We start from the raw sequence: 13,189 nt of genomic DNA, 5'->3' as shown, positions 1-13,189 counted from the left end.
AAATAAGGTGTAGGCACAGCATAAGCCACTCCACATTAAAAAGACAATTTTAGACAGTCCTAATCCATTGCTAGAAAAGGGAAAAACTGCACAAGATAAAATTCAAAAAAGTGACTAAACTTACAGCCTTTAAGGAAGAAACCACTTGCAAGAGCAGGAAGAGAAAACTGCTTCAAACATAACTAAGTGATGAAGGTGCACCCAGAAAGTCATGTGGAGGCAAGAGAATAAGAAAGTGAAGTGTAGTAGTACTTCAGATGGATGCAGTGTACAATAAAAACACAGTAAGATCTAACACACAGCCATGGGAAAGCAAGGCTTGTAACTTTGTCAAAACTGCTTTTCATCATGCAACAGCTTGTTCTCCTTGTACACCTCCCTGCCCTGTGTCTGTCCATGTGGTTTTTCCAGGGAGAAAAGTTTAATGCCACTGTCCCAGTTACTTCTATAGAATGCTTAAGGACAAACCACAGCAGTGCAGCTTTTGCAACTTTTAAAAAATAGAGGACCTGGCCTTCCTAAGCCATATTTAGAAGTTTTAACAGACTAAGCATAAGAGCCAACAGCTAAAAACACACTTGAAGTGGATACAGAGGTGCAGTATCTACAAATCTAACTTACCTGACCATTATAAATACTTTAGAGCAGTATTATGCACAAGTAACACTTGAATTCTGAAAAAAAACCTATATATGTAATCATATGAATAATGAATAATATATGAAGAAACATATTTCACAAGCTGTAACACAATATCTAAAGGAATACAAAGCCTACAGTGAGACTTAGCGTTCAGTATTCTTTTGGAGGGTCTAATTCAAAGTATTCAGTAGTGACTCACCTGCTCTTACTTAGAACTCTTAGTTTCTTAAAACTAAGAAAATTTAGCTCTTAATTTCTTAGAACTAAGAAAACTCTTTAACACTGCATAGAATTTTATTATGAGCTAAAATGTATAAATTGTACAGACTGGTTAATATTGGTCATAAGGAGGTAATAGAATTATTTGAAATGGGACTGATAACCTGATCAGAAAAAAAAAAAATCACACAATACGAATCTGAAAACATATACCTCTAAACATGAGAGTATTCATACATGCAATACAGGGCACAGGAGACAAAGAGTGCCTCTCACACTGTCTTGAAGACATAGAATTCCACCTGGAAACCAAACTGATGAGCTTATTTCCCTGCAGGTATTTTCCCCATCTCACATCTATTCTCTTGATTTGTACATTTCACCATTCCATCTTTTTAATTCCTCTTTTATTCATGAAGGCCCTATCTAATAATTCAATTCTCCATGCTGCTTCAGCCCCCACCTGCTCATGTCTCAAAAGTTTTCAGTATTTACAGTAGGGCAAGTAGTACTTACAGACAGGCTCTTTACTGCAACATGCTCAATTCTAGTACATGACTGTTGAAGTAACTTTTGTATTAATATCATACATAAAATCTCAAGGGGTAGCTATCAGTTATAACAGCTCAAACTTGGACAAATATGCTGAATATACCATTTCTGGAGTAAACTCCGTGCCTTCATTTAGAACTCTTATCAGCACAATTTTTTATTTTTTGTATTTTTTTTTACTCACTTGGCCACAGACTGGATAACTTTAGAAGATGTATCCTTAATATTAGTGAAAAATCGCTCTGTTCCACCCCTCAGAATATCAAAGAACCCTCCATATGTCTGGTCACATTCCGCAACGGTCAGGCCTAGAGTAGTTGAATAAAAATAATTGTACTTTATTATGGAGCCCATTTCAGGATATGACTTAAACTATGTTGCCTATAAAGCTGGAAGGAAGTGAATGCACATACAGGCTACACCTTGCTGTAAGGCTCGCAGTTCTAAAGTTCTCCTTAACTATGACCTATGCAAAAAAATAGTACTTCCAGCAGTCAGGAAGTACCAGTGATATACCTAACACATTGCTTAATTTGCTGTCTGTAGTTATGAGAAAACAAGGTAGAAAATTCTGGAAGTAAGGCATATGCTTCATAGCGTCAATGCAAACATTGCCTTTCTTTAGTATCAGTTTCTAAAGTGCAGCTTATCATAAGCAGATCTACTTAATCATCTCCAGTAGACACATTTTAATACAGGGCTTCAGAAGCAGCTGGCATAGTTAAGCTTAAGTTTTAAGCACAACATCCCAGATAGCACAACATCACAGCACAATATACCTATTAATATGATTGTATAAAACAAACAGTAGGCATTCTTGCACAAAACAGATGGCCAGACAGACTTCTGATTTTAATTGCATTAGGATGTTGGATTCTATCCCAGAAATTGATATACACGTAACTAGTGCAATAAATGCTACCCAATTTTAACATTTCCCCTGGAAAATTAATATCCCTTGTCTCATTGACAGTTCATCATAATTAATATCAAGCAAGAAATACCAAGCTAGAAGGAAAACTGAATACAATATAGTTCCTTGATATCTTGTACACTAATTGAAGTGCTCCATATTCAGATATAATAGTTAATACGGGTGCAGAAAGAATAGTACAAAACCAGATCTAAATAAGACTATTAAGCTTATTTTCTTTACTATATTAAGCATTTTCAACTGAACATACTCTGGATTACCTATTTCTACAGACTAAGTATGTCAGCTTTGAATTGCGTCATTTTGGAGACCTTTTTTTGATTCCATTTAGTTATGCTAATCCAACAACTGTTTTTCTCAGATGGAACCCCATCTCTTCCTCTTCACCACTGACATCCTACAGTGCAAGCCTCTCCTGAAGTCTGGCCTGGATAATATTTCCATAATTAGCTGGATTCAAGGCAGCACCAGCTACAGCTGTTCCTGAAAGTACTGACTGGATACCCATCAGACTAAATGCTGCCTTTTTCCTTTGAGGCTGTCATATATGGTTCTTCTGGAAGTGAAAAACTAAATAGCTTTAGACTACTGTCACTGTCAGATGCACTTCAAAATATCGTGGGGGCTTCAAGGTCTTTTTGGGCAGGAGAGAAAACAAGACAGGTAGACCCAGGTGCTTATGGAAGTATTTCTTCCTCATACAGGCTTTTTGCAGCCTAAAATAAAGACATATGAGGTCAGCAAGTTCCAAGCATTACTGAACTACTGTGGTCCATAGCCAGAATATCCCTACAATTTCTTCTGCATTTCTTTATTAAGCTCTCTGTATTCAGCCAGACATTAAGCCCATTTTAACATAAAGTGATAAGAACACACCACAAATAGCTGCTATCTTTTTATGTTATAACACATCTGATGTTAAATAGTTCCTCTTGAAAAGCAGAGGCAACTGTCGCTTTTTTTACCTCAGAAATTCAGTGTAAAACACAAACTCAGGCTATGTCCTGATTTCAGTACCTTCTGCCACAAGGTAACAACATTTCAATTAAAATACAGAACCAAAGGATTTTTAACAGTTTAAATTCAAACTCCTATTAAACGTGGCTCTTTAGAGAATGCACTTTCAAATATCTTTACCTCATTTAATAAAAAAATTTCAGGGTACAAAATAAGCTATTTTCACCTGTTTGTCATAACCTGAAGACTCTTCCTCTACAGCTCTTTTTTGTTAGATCATTAATGCTTCTCCTAACCACACTTTCATCAAGTTTTAGTTTGCTTATGTCAACACTCCTGCCTCTACGGGTCAATAGTGCACTTTAAATTGTTTTCCACAGGAAACATAGTTTTTATCTTGCACAGCAATGAACTTGAGAAATTCATACTTGCATATCAACATAAAACAAACCTTGAAAAAAAAAATACAAGGCTAGAAGCAATGATATAAATACCAAATAGCTAGAACTAGAGCAAAATATCTAAAATCCCCAAATTACTTTTTTTCCCCCATGGAAGATATGCAATTGTCTTTATACTAAAATGACATCTCTTTTTGAACATACCTGCATTGTACATATTGTTGAGCTGCCCTGCAGGCTTGGAGCTCTGCGAAACAGATGTCACAGATGTCCGAGGCTGAGCATTGTTTCCATAGCCTCCATTCTGCTCCAGGAGCTGAGGAGAATAACACTCCAGATGAGAATTTTCTTGCTAATTTAGCCATCTTGCTATGCTTGGCAAATTACTGCTCCTTGGTGAGAACAAGCAAACTAAACCTCAGGACAAAGCCAAAGAAAGTTAAGATACACTAATTAATGCAAATTAAGCATTAAACAGGAGAGGCCTAAGTGGTTTCAAGTTAGTGTAAGAGGAGTCCTCATATACAAAACTTTTCTGTGCAAGTTAATTATGATAGAACACAGCATGTCAAACAGAATGCTAGCGTACTAAAGATTAAACCAAGAGGATGAAAAGATTTTCAAAAAGCAGTAAGAAATACTAAATTTCTTTTAAGGTCTCTGTGCTTTAAACGGCATATTTTCAAAGATCCTACGAGTGATACTGACCAATTCAACTGAACTTCAAAATAAATCAGTGCAAAATTTTCAAAATATGAACAAACAGGGGACCTGCTCTGAAATCTTTTACTAAATGCACATACACTGCAGAGGACAAAAAGGAGGCCTAATCAATTATACTCCTTAGACATTTTACCTCTGTGATGGGGGATTTAGGATTGACATTCCTAGCTGCTGCAATCTCCTGCAGTTGGTTCACAAGTTCAGTGATTGACAATCTCTCCTCTGGGTTCACTTTCAGAGTAGAGCCTAAAAAAAAAGGAGATCCAGACAATGTATCAAACCCTTAAAAGCTTTTCTTCCAGCTGATAATAATTTTCAATACATTCCAGTGCAATAAGCAAACACCTGAACAGAGTGGAGAAACTACCAAATCAATATCCAAATGTATTTCTCATAATAGTATTCATGACAAAAAACAACACTACATAGAATCAATAATATTTCAAAGAATACACCTTGGGATCAGTTAATAAAGAACATCAGAAGTAACTTTGTGTCTAATACTATTGCAGTCAGATACATTTCTGGAACAATAATTAATATTTCCAGTAACCTATCTGAAACCTGAAGCAAACAATTTTCTAATCAAGTTCAAAGAAACCAAATCAAAACACCAGTTGTTTCAATAGACTAATTCAGATATCAGGCAAGACACTTAAAGGAAACTAAAAAAGTAACTTTCACATAAAATTTCATAATTTTTCTATAATCAATTAGGATTATTAGTAAAATAAGAAGTTGATGCAGTTTACCTTTTTCATCTTCACATATCAATAACATTCAACTATCAGTAAAACAACTGTTAATAACAACATGTATCCACAAAGACAAGGAATAAAATAACACTGTAAACTTACGAATGAGATCATGAAACACAGAGTAGCGAGTGTCATTTTGTGGGATGACATATTTGCCATTGACTATGCGAAGTTTAGCTCCATCTTCAAATGGGTGTTGCCTAAAGCATAGCAAGTACAGGATACAGCCCAGAGCCTACAGAGGTAAACAGAAATACTGCATAGGATCATGGGGACCTTTAGGCTGGAGAAGATCTTTACAATCCTCAATTGCAGAGGTTAACTCAGCACTGCCAAATCCACCACTGAACCATGTCCCTCAGTACCATATCTACACATCTTTTAAATGCCTCCGTGGATGGCAACTCAACCACTCAACCACTGCACTGGACAGCCTCTTCCAGTGCACAATAACCCTTACAGTGAAGAAATCTTTTCTAACATCCGACCTCAACATCCCCTTTGCAACTTGAGGCCATTTCCTCTTGTCCTATCACTTGTCATTTAGGAAAACTATTCTTGTCAATTTTTAAAAAATCATTTAGAAATCATGACAAGAAATTCATTTTATGAATTTCAAAGCATACAAAAATGAGTAGTCTTGCCATACTGAACATGTTCAAGAGCAGGATTATTCTTTCAAAAAAAGTTTCACCAGTTTTATTTCCTATCTCCATCCTGTGCTGCAAGGAGACACATTTTATTTGTCAAGACAGAATTTACTCTAACTTAGATATGTTGTTATGCAATACAGCCAGATGTAAAAAAGCCAGATGATTATGTAAGTGTTAAGCAAATTGCTTAAATAACTCTAGGGAGACAAACAACACTCTCTCTAAAACGCATCTTCTGATAAAGGTCTGAGGAAAATAAGCCAAAATGACGGTCCCTTTATTCCCTACAGTCAGATGGCTATTCAACTCTTGGAACAAATAAAATTTAAGATCATTTTATGACAAGTTTATTTAAGCCTCAAAAATCACAAAACCTGGACTACTACATCCTGGGGACTTCCAAGTTCCTTCCTGTGTCCAACTTGAGATTTTTTTGTAACCTGAGAAGACAACAACTAACAAAGACAGAAGTCAGCTCTGAATTCTAATCTCTGAAAAATCCAGGTGTTAAGAACTGGCTAGCGTAACTGAAACTGTTACTGAAGTAAGTGTAAATTGATACATGTGTTTTCAAATCAATTAAGATATTAAATATGCTGGCAGAATTGTAATATCATAACAGAAACATGTTCCATTTGACCTATAAAAGTTTGATTATAAAGCGCCCAATGCCTCCACGTAACTGTTGGCACAATGAGTTGAAAAATTCCTCCTCTAAGTTTCTTCTGAACCCCAGTATGAATAGTTACTTAAGCATTTGAGCCTTTATAGCCCTCACAAATTAAGCAATCCACTGAAGATGTTCCCTAAGAAAACTGCCCAGTGCCTCTAGCCCTCTATGTGCACGATCTCCAACTGCCTTTGGTTCTCAATTTATCCCAAGAGCTTCTAAGATCTGAAAGTTATTCAAGTCTCTGAGGTGTAGGGATTTAGTTAATCCAAAATACTTTGAGGACCAGGACCAGAAATAAAGTACATATGTTAATTCTGTATATTCTTGCACATTTCTGTCAGGCTGTGGAAAAAAACTCTGTAATGTGTAGCATCATACAGTCCACACTAACTAATCAAGCAGGGCAGTACAGAACATACCATCTACTCTTCCACAAAACACTTGCTCACAAAGTAGATCATCATTCAGATATAGGAATGAAAGTACTCCCTGTACAGTCGAAGACACTCTGCGCATCAGGAGAGAGCACCCACAGCCACACAGGAGAGAAAAGCTCCAAGGCAACCAGCTGAACACACAGGAAACAGACAGGCCACTCAGATTTGATTTTTGCTTCAATTGCTGGAGAATGTTTTTCGTTTCCTCTGTTCTACCTGTAACTTAGGATTGTAACTGTGATAAATTTTGGCTGTTTTAAACACTGTCATTCAATTTGGATAGAAGGTAATCTCAGTTACAGCATTACAAGTCCTCAAAGCCAACATCATCCACACAGCCTCAGCACTGCTACACTTGACATAAGAGCCCATTCCCTGGGAACGTTGTCCCAAAGCTGCATAGTCCTTCTACAGAAGTTACCCAGATCCATCTGAACACTCATATGCCAGAAGGTAAAAAAGCAGAACAAGAAAGCAATCAAAAATAGCTAGGAGTAATTTTTTGACCTGCTACTGGTCCTTTACCAGCAACTAATTTAAATCTTCCTTAAGGTGAGAGTGGGGTTTTTAAAAATTTCAGATAGTGTTTGGGGATTGAGGGGACAAGGAAGGGGTGGGATTGTTTGGAACAAATGAAAACATTGTTATTTTTCCCCTGCCTAGCTTCAGGCAACAAGCAGCACACTAAAGTTCTACAGTACAGCTGCAGGATGACACAGATATTAGACCAAAGTAAAATTAAGTCAAATTAAACTAAATGAAACCTGAAGAGATTGTTCAGCTCACATTGAATTAAAAGCTGCAGGATGCCTCGCATGGACCATTAAAAATTTTTAATTAGATATTGGTTAGGAGAACCCAGCTTTGAAATTTTGCTCCTTCACAAACATTTCCAAAGTCCACTCCTTTGCTTTTTCAGAAATCTTTGAGAGTGAGAGGGTATGAAGGGCCTTCTAGCATGGAGAAAAATCACTTGACAAGGAACAGCCTGTCACTTAGTTGAATTTGAGTTTAGGAATTCACATTAATTTTGAAAACAAGTAGCTAAAACATTTGGATTTAGTGTTTATTTTCTGATCTTTAGACTTAGGTGGGAAATGTACAGAAACCAGTCAGCCAAGTCTAAGAAAGTCTGGACTTATAATGACACCTCATTCCCATTCTGGAGTCAGTGTGGTTGATAATAACTTTTCATCAGTGCTGCCATTTTAAGACAGCATTACTTCCTTTGTTTTTAAGCTCATGCAGTGATAAACACACAGACTCAAGAATGTTAATCACTCTACTTGCTTTCTTTGAAAAATTGGTTTTTTTATCCTAAGCACAAAATACAAATCATTTATGCTTCCAGAGACAGGACCATATTCTACTGCCAAATACTTTTATATTTTTATTGAATCCAAAGCATAACGGAAAAAATACAGAACAGTACGTTCCAACTCAGGTATGGTAAATGAAACAGGTCTTGCCAAAACAGGAGACCACCATGTTAACACTAACATATACAGAGTTATTTTAAACAAAAAATAAACTGCAATTACCCTTTTGAGTGAGGCTTTTATTAAACACATTTCTAGTTTTGTTTTTGATTGGACATTAGTAAGACAAACCTGAATGGACAACAAGGTTTGGAAGGAACTTATGAATGAAAAGAGGATGCATCATCTTTGGAAGGAGGGTCAGGTGTCTCAGCAAGTGTTTTAGGGGGTTGTTAGAGCATGTAGAAAAAAAGTTAGGGAGGGAAAAGTTCAGTTCGAAATTAGTTTGGCAACCACTACAAAGGACAATAAAAAATGTTTTTATAAATATATTAATGGCAAAAGGAAGGGTAAGACCAATCTTTGTTATCTACTGGATGTGGGAGGGAACTCAGTAACTGCAGATGAGGAGAAGGTGGAAGTGCTTAACACCCTCCTTGCTTCCATCTTTACAGGGAAGATGGCTTGTCCTCAGGACAACTGTCCCCCTGGGTTGGCAGATGGTGTCAGGGAGCGGAACGGTCCCCCTGTTGTCCAGGAGGACACCATGACAGAATTGCTGAGCCACTGATGTTCATAAATCTATGGGCCCAGATGGGCCATCCCAGGGTGAGGAGGGAGCTGGCAGATGAGTTTGCAAAGCCGCTCTCCATCATTTACCATCAGTCCTGGCTCACTGGGGAGGTTCCAGATGGCTGGAAGCTGGTCAGTGTGACGCCCAATCACAAAAAAGGGTGGGAAGGAGGATCCTGGTAATTATAGGCCAGTTAGCCTGACCTCAGTACCTGGCAAGGTAATGGAACAGTTCATACTGAGTGTCATCATGCAGCATCTACAGGATGGCCAGGATATCAGACCCAGCTACATGACCAGCCTGGTCGCCTTTTATGACCAGGTGACCTGCCTGGTGGATGCAGGAAAGGCTGTGGATGTTGTCTGTTTGAACTTCAGCAAGGCCTTTGACACTGTGTCCCAGAGCACACTCCTGGGACAGCTGGCAGCCCAGGGCTTGGACAGGAGCACTCCTTGCTGGGTTCAGAACTGGCTGCAAGGCTGGGCCCAGAGAGTTCTGGGGAATGGTGCTGCATCCAGCTGGGGCCAGTCACCAGGGGTGTCCCTCAGGGGTCTGTGCAGGGGCCAGTCCTGTTCAATACTTTTATTGACAACATGGATGAGGGTATTGAGTCTTTCATTAGTAAATTTGCAGATGACACTAAGCTGGGAGTGTGTGTGTATCCACTGGAAGGTGGGAGGGCTCTGCAGAGAGACCTGGAACAGTTGGATGGATGGGCAGAGTCCAATAACATGAAGTTTAGTATGTCCAAGTGCCAAGTCCTGCACTTTGGCCACAATAACCCCCTGCAGCATTATAGGCTGGGGATGGTGTGGCTGGACAGGGCCCAGGCAGAAAGGGCCCTGGGGGTGCTGGTCCACAGCCGGCTGGACATGAGCCAGCAGTGTGCCCTGGGGGCCAAGAAGGCCAATGGCTCCTGGCCTGTGTCAGGAACAGTGTGGCCAGCAGGGGAGGGAGGTCATTCTGCCCCTGTACTGGCACTGGTGAGGCCACACCTCGAGTGCTGTGTCCAGCTCTGGGCCCTCAGTTTGGGAAGGACCTTGAGACACTTGAGCATGTCCAGAGGAGGCAACAAGGCTGGTGTGGGGCTTGGAACAGGCCTATGAGGAATGGCTGAGGGAGCTGGGGTTATTTCATCTGGAGAAAAGGAGATTCAGAGATGACCTTACAACTTCTCTACAACTCCCTGAAAGGTGGCTGTAGTCAGGTGGGGGTTGGTCTCTTTCTCCAGGCAGGAGCTGACAGAATCAGAGGACACAGTCTCAAGCTGCACCAAGCGCAGAAATGGTCTGCCCAGGGAGGTGGTGGAGTGACGATCCCTGGATGTGTTTAAAAAAAACTGGATGTGGCACTCAGTGCCATGGTTTATTTGAGGTGTTAGGGCATGGGTTAGTTTTGATGATCTTGAAGGTCTCTTCCAGCCTAGTGATTCTGTAATCCTGGCTCAGGCTGACATTATTTAATGCACGTTAAGAGACCAAACAGTCAGAAAAAATGTGTTTCATTTGTGTTTCTTCACATGCCACAAGGACATCACCAACAGCTGTAGAAACTGAACAAGAGTTTCCACAACATCTTGCAACCAATTTAATATACTGAATGAAGTTCCAAGATTCCATAAATTTTTTTTTAAAGCACAAGAATTACATTTTCTCAATTTGTCTTTTGATACATTGCTGATACAGGTAAGAACTGAACAGCTTTTCATATGCCTCTGCAAACTGAGTTGTTAAGCACTGCAGTACTGGGGAGTACTTCAGTACTGCAACATTATGCAGCTGAGGATTTAATATTTACCTCTAATTCTCACAACAGATTTTTTAGTGAATGTGAACAGCTTATCATCCATTCTGCAGAAAGCATGAATGATGCTTTCTGCAGAATGGATGATTGTTCTCATTCTTGATATCTGTCAGTATTTTAGCTACACTCCATACCTGGACATAGCCATTTTGAACTCAGCCATAGGCTGTCCCAGGATTATATGCATGGCAGGGCACAAAAGGCAATTTGAATCTAAGGACCCTAAGTATTCTGGATTTATGGTGGCAAGCTCCACCTAGGCAACAGTTCTACCAAATGGGAGAGAGTTCAGCATTGTCTCTCAAATAGAAGTCAAGTTTGATCCGGGAAAAATCCTTGCACAGTACATCTCATTCGTTTAACATTTAGATACAGAATCCATACTAAAGTTTATTTTGATCTAAGACATCTAATCAACAAACTAACACAATGCCTGCAAAATCAGTTTCACTGTGACATGAGCAACTATGATGAAGCAAGAAAAAAGACTTCTTACCCAAATGTCCTGCTTTTCACCAATTGGGAAATTTGAATACAAGTCTATCATTTCTGGTGTCCTGTACATTGGTGTTGTATTCCTTGTGATCTGGAGAAGACAGAATTTATTGAAACAATATTGAACAATGAGCTTTAACAGCACTCAACCAAGGAAACATCCCTCCATGTAGAATGGACAGTACATTTTTAAAAATTATGTAAATGGACATCATTTTTAAAACTCATTTCTGAAACACTTGTCATGGAAAAAGCCATCAATTGAATCCCGCAATAGCCGCAACAGCTTTGACATAAGGTCACATGAAGAGTAGGACTCAAATAACATTGCAATCATCAAGAGTCTTTCCAAACAGCAAAGCACATAAAGTGACTGTTCTACATGAGGCAAAAATGGACAGGAACACTAATGCCAAAAATAACAATAAGTCAATAAGTGAATTCACACTCCAGTGCATCTTTCTCACTTTCTCCGCACACTTAATCACAGTGCAGACACATCCAAAGAGAAACTCTGGTCATAAGAATATCTGGGAAGACCTTTTCTACCATCTTTTTGCACAGACTATACAAGACAGTGGTACGACATCATCATTTCATCAGTGCAATGCTTTCCAAGAATACCAAATTGCAAAACAGGGGCTTGTGATGTCAGAAGCTGTACATATGAACTTAAGTGCATTTCTCCCGCTGATGTACTACACCAGATTTACTAGCATTACTCTCAAGTCTAAACTAACAACAAGTGCATTTTGCAAAAACACATTGCAAGCTAGATTTGGTTACTGTAGTCCAAGGCACTGCAATACTGCCCGTTGCTATTCTGCAGAGCAGACTTGCCTCTCATTTACAGATCATTCAACTGAGGAAAAACAGATCAGAAGATGGACATCAGTGTGGCACAACCAATTTCTTGTCCAGTGCCATTAGAAGAAGCCCTAGCAACCATTTTAATTTTCACAGCAGATTGCAGAATGGGCACTGACTGTGCTGAAGTGTTTCCACATGTAGCTACTGAACACAAGGTATGACTGTAACTGCAGAGGGCTTTTGAAATCTAGCAAAACAAATACAAAACCAAAACTTAATAAAAACACTCTAACTGAAAAAATCTTCAGTTGTCTTAGATGTCTCATGAATTGATACTAGATTAATAGTAACAGTTAAATTATTCCACTGTTGATATTAGAATTAAATCACATTAAAATAGTCTCACCTCTTCTTCAACCACTGCTCTCTTCTGTGCAGACCAGTTGTAGTCAGGATAGTAAGCTATAGTTGTAGCACTACCAAAGTCACAAAGTTTAATTGTCCCCTGATTACTAATAAGCAAATTTTCCACCTTCAAAAAGATGTAGAGAAATAGATTAAAATACATGTCTTTTTGCCCTAACACACATGCTTTTATACATATCATCTTACTTGTGCGTACATATAAAAACTAATGACCTCAGCCCAAAAAATCGGTTACAGGAAAACAAAGATTTCAGACATTACTGTAGTTTTATATGGTAGCAATATAGTCAAGTTTTGAAAGGAAGAACCAAGCACACCATGAACAAGAAACATTCCAGAGATCAAAAAATAAACCCCCAGGGGAAAAAAACCAAGTAGTTTCATTAGAGCCTAAGAAAAGGACAGTTTTTCAGATGAGAACTTGTAGAAATGGTGTCTTAGAATCCAAACATTTTCAGGCATAAAACCAAGTACTGTTAGCTCAGCTGCAGTGGGATGAAGGCTAGGACTCCTACAGGCAAAAACAAGGAGGTTCTAGTAGAGAAGGAGGCTGCCAGGAGACACCCATAAAGAAGCAGCTGCGACCCTGTGCAGAGACAGAAAACAGCTACTTGAGAAACATGTGCTCCCTGGATAGCTCATCATCTATTATCC

The 13,189-nt window shown here is 38.9% G+C and overlaps 1 protein-coding gene across 5 annotated transcripts in view; it reads right to left on the bottom strand.

The window, feature by feature from the left end:
- The window catches only part of GAK (cyclin G associated kinase), a 68,804-nt gene that overhangs the window by 43,452 nt on the left and 12,163 nt on the right, over window positions 1-13,189 (bottom strand). For all 5 annotated transcript variants that reach the window (XM_063180726.1, XM_063180725.1, XM_063180727.1 and 2 more), the window contains 6 exons: window positions 12,516-12,641; window positions 11,301-11,390; window positions 5,286-5,421; window positions 4,562-4,674; window positions 3,910-4,021; window positions 1,598-1,721 (listed from right to left, as the gene is read on the bottom strand). In XM_063180726.1, coding sequence (XP_063036796.1) covers window positions 1,598-1,721; window positions 3,910-4,021; window positions 4,562-4,674; window positions 5,286-5,421; window positions 11,301-11,390; window positions 12,516-12,641 — 701 coding nt within the window. The remainder of the gene's footprint in view (window positions 1-1,597; window positions 1,722-3,909; window positions 4,022-4,561; window positions 4,675-5,285; window positions 5,422-11,300; window positions 11,391-12,515; window positions 12,642-13,189) is intronic.

The sequence above is a fragment of the Melospiza melodia genome, chromosome Z (genome assembly GCF_035770615.1).
Source record: "Melospiza melodia melodia isolate bMelMel2 chromosome Z, bMelMel2.pri, whole genome shotgun sequence".
Taxonomy (NCBI): Eukaryota; Metazoa; Chordata; class Aves; order Passeriformes; family Passerellidae; genus Melospiza; species Melospiza melodia.
This window is presented reverse-complemented; position numbering and strand designations above follow the sequence as displayed.